The sequence below is a fragment of the Frankliniella occidentalis genome, unplaced genomic scaffold (genome assembly GCF_000697945.3).
Source record: "Frankliniella occidentalis isolate FOCC.00 unplaced genomic scaffold, Focc_3.1 Scaffold307, whole genome shotgun sequence".
In the NCBI taxonomy this organism is placed as follows: domain Eukaryota; kingdom Metazoa; phylum Arthropoda; class Insecta; order Thysanoptera; family Thripidae; genus Frankliniella; species Frankliniella occidentalis.
This window is the reverse complement of record NW_026267432.1, coordinates 303,190-305,900: the sequence shown is the minus strand read 5'-3', so window position 1 is coordinate 305,900 and position 2,711 is coordinate 303,190. Positions and strand designations below refer to the sequence as shown.

At 41.2% G+C, this 2,711-nt stretch overlaps 1 protein-coding gene across 1 annotated transcript; it reads left to right on the top strand.

Moving 5' to 3' along the window:
* The first annotated feature begins 482 nt into the window (after positions 1-482).
* On the top strand, positions 483-2,298 carry LOC127751000 (ubiquitin-conjugating enzyme E2 Z-like). The gene is made up of 3 exons (XM_052273855.1): positions 483-489; positions 1,498-1,792; positions 1,909-2,298. The coding sequence occupies exons 1-3, from the start codon at positions 483-485 to the stop codon at positions 2,054-2,056; spliced, it is 450 nt and encodes a 149-aa protein (XP_052129815.1). The 3' UTR covers positions 2,057-2,298.
* Positions 2,299-2,711: the final 413 nt, after the last annotated feature.

Here is a 2,711-nt window from a genome sequence, read left to right as displayed (position 1 = left end):
GAATCCTGAAACAAAAAATGATGGTGTGGAATTCAAGTGCTTTGTAAGGCACTTACTAAAGAGCTGTGGGCCATCGGAGTTGAGATCACAAATATAAGTAAGCACTTACTGAAGTACATAAATGAAACTTACTTTAGCTTCCAATCGTTAAGTAATGTCTTGCATTTCTTTCCGAAGACATTGCCTTCTGCTTCTTCGATAATGGCGCGCCTAATCGCAAAATCTTCTTCAAGAAGTATATCTGGTTCATGGTTATGGGGTGTGGAGTGGACCAATAGTCCTGTCACTAAGGAAGCATTGGCTATCCCAGGACATCCAAGACCATTTTTTTTGTGTTGACGGCAACGTAGGCGGACACGAATACCCCTTATTTCCCGGATGTTGTAGTGGAAACCATCGGATCCGTGGAATATGGCAGAATTTTTACTACGCCCAGGAAAGGCCTCAATGGGTACTCCAGCCATAGAAACAAGCAAGCCTAAATGAAAGGTGAGAAAAGAGTTACAGATACGCAGTACAAGATTTCATAACACGAACACGAACAAAGTAATGAATCACTTACATAAAATTCAAGGCAGAAGGTAAGAGTTTTCCCTCTCAAACCTTTCAAGCTCAAGAGCAGGGAGTAGGGCAGCCGACCTTTAGAACGAAGGACACTTAAAATTTGCTACTTTTAGTTCTAAAAATAACAATGTCAATGATAAAACAAATACGATTTTGTCTAGCTTCAACAAGGGCACACACCACCGCAGCTGCCAAATAAAAAAAACAACAGCCGTGCCTCTCGAAGAGTGCCAACATAGCATCTTAACTATGCTCATCATCTGCACGACCAAATTATAGTTATCTTCCATTACTGTCTGTGATACTCAAATTATATGTTTCACTACTGTAAACACTTTTATTTCTGGAGCAACAGTACTTCTTAGTCCTTAAACAAATAGTTTTTAATTTTTTCTCGTTGCAATCTTTGAAAACAAAATGGCGGATTTGCTGCCCACGTCCGGTCGCGGGTCTCTCTCAACTACAGTCGGCGCAGCATTACTTCAGTCTTCGGGTTTTGGTCACGTGACAGCCGAATAGCTTCGTAGCCAATCCGAAGCGATTCGGGTATCACGTGACCAAAACCCGAAGACAGAAGTAATGCTGCGACGACTGTATCTAGGACTCTACGGCCGCCGAATCGTCGCCAGATCGACCGACGCGCGCTCTGGTGGCGGACGCGAGCGGCGTTCGTTTGCTAAGCGTAGCAGTTTGCTCCAGGGGCACGTTCCTGCAGAACACTGTACTATGTACTAACTGGCTTTCGCCGGTGTTTGTTATTTCGTTCAAAGTTATTTGAAGATTCGAAACACTGACAAATATGTCTGATTGGGATCCTTTCAAGTGTGTGGATGCTCCGTACAGCGCGGACTGCCTGAAGAGGATTAGAAGGTAACAGTCAGTTTGGTTAGGTTACATGCAATAATGGAATTGCACTAACCTACATACGCCTAGAAATCTTGAATGATACTTGCCCTTTACTCCACAGGGATATAAGCTCTTTAATAAATGATCCGCCTCTCGGAATTTCTGTTGCGGTTGAGGATGATGACTGTACGCTTCTCCACGCCATTGTCACCGGTGTGGAAGGCACACCGTACGCTGGTGGGTTTTTCCACTTCGTTTTAAAGTGCACCAATCAGTATCCCATGACACCACCAAAGGTGCGATTCCTGACTACCGGATATGGGAAAGTGAGGTTTAATCCCAACATGTACGAAGGGGGCAAGGTCTGCCTCAGTATTTTGGGGTAAGTGTTTAGTATGTAGTGTTGAATTGAAAAAGTTGCATGTATAATTCTTTTTGTTGCTTTATTATTATTTTTACAAGGTACTTTTCTCAACTAATATTACACCTTTTTTGCAGGACTTGGTCTGGGCAACAGTGGCTTCCATCTTGCTCATTGGAGAGTGTTCTTATATCAATTCAGAGCATAATGACTAAGAATGCGCTGCTCAACGAGCCAGGCTTTGATAGGAACAGTGAGGTTGGACAAAAATCATTGATTCCATAGAATATTAATTTGTATTAGCCATTTTTAACAGTTTCATCATTCTATACTAGGAAAATGCTACTATAATAACAGATTACGACTTGTATGTCGAAATTGAAACCTTGGTGACGGCAGTGATTGGGACTCTGCAAGATAGTACAATTCCCCAACAATTGAAAGACAATATGAAAGAAAACTTTTTGATGAACTTCAACTTTTATGAATGGCAAGCATCATACATCGACAATCTATCTGTAAGAATGCATAAGGTATGTCTCCGTCAAGGATTGCAGTACTGGGGCTATACCTACTTGCAGAAAGTAACAGTTAACACTATAACAGATTACCAGATAAATAATAGGTCAATCTGCTAAATATTTACCTGTTAATGTCCTCAAGTTAAGACAACCTTGACATATTGCTTTATAGTACCACCATTATTATACCAGGAATCTTTACAGGCACCATATTACCATTTAAAATTGTCTACAAGGCCAGCCAATTTACTTGAAGAAATTAGAGTCCTGAAATTAAAGCTTGAAGAATGAGAAGTAGCCCGATACTTAAGGTCAGAAGAACAAGTGGCCAGGAGTTCGATAGGGATCAAGTGAACCCAATATTTGTGTAGCTGTACTTGCTCCAATGTCCTTTAATTCTTGTGTGTAAGTTTTGTTTT

Excerpts from the sequence above, each read along its gene's own strand:
- LOC127751000 (XM_052273855.1), top strand. Across the intron at positions 1,793-1,908 it reads GTCTGCCTCAGTATTTTGGG|GACTTGGTCTGGGCAACAGT; the intron begins GTAAGTGTTTAG and ends CCTTTTTTGCAG.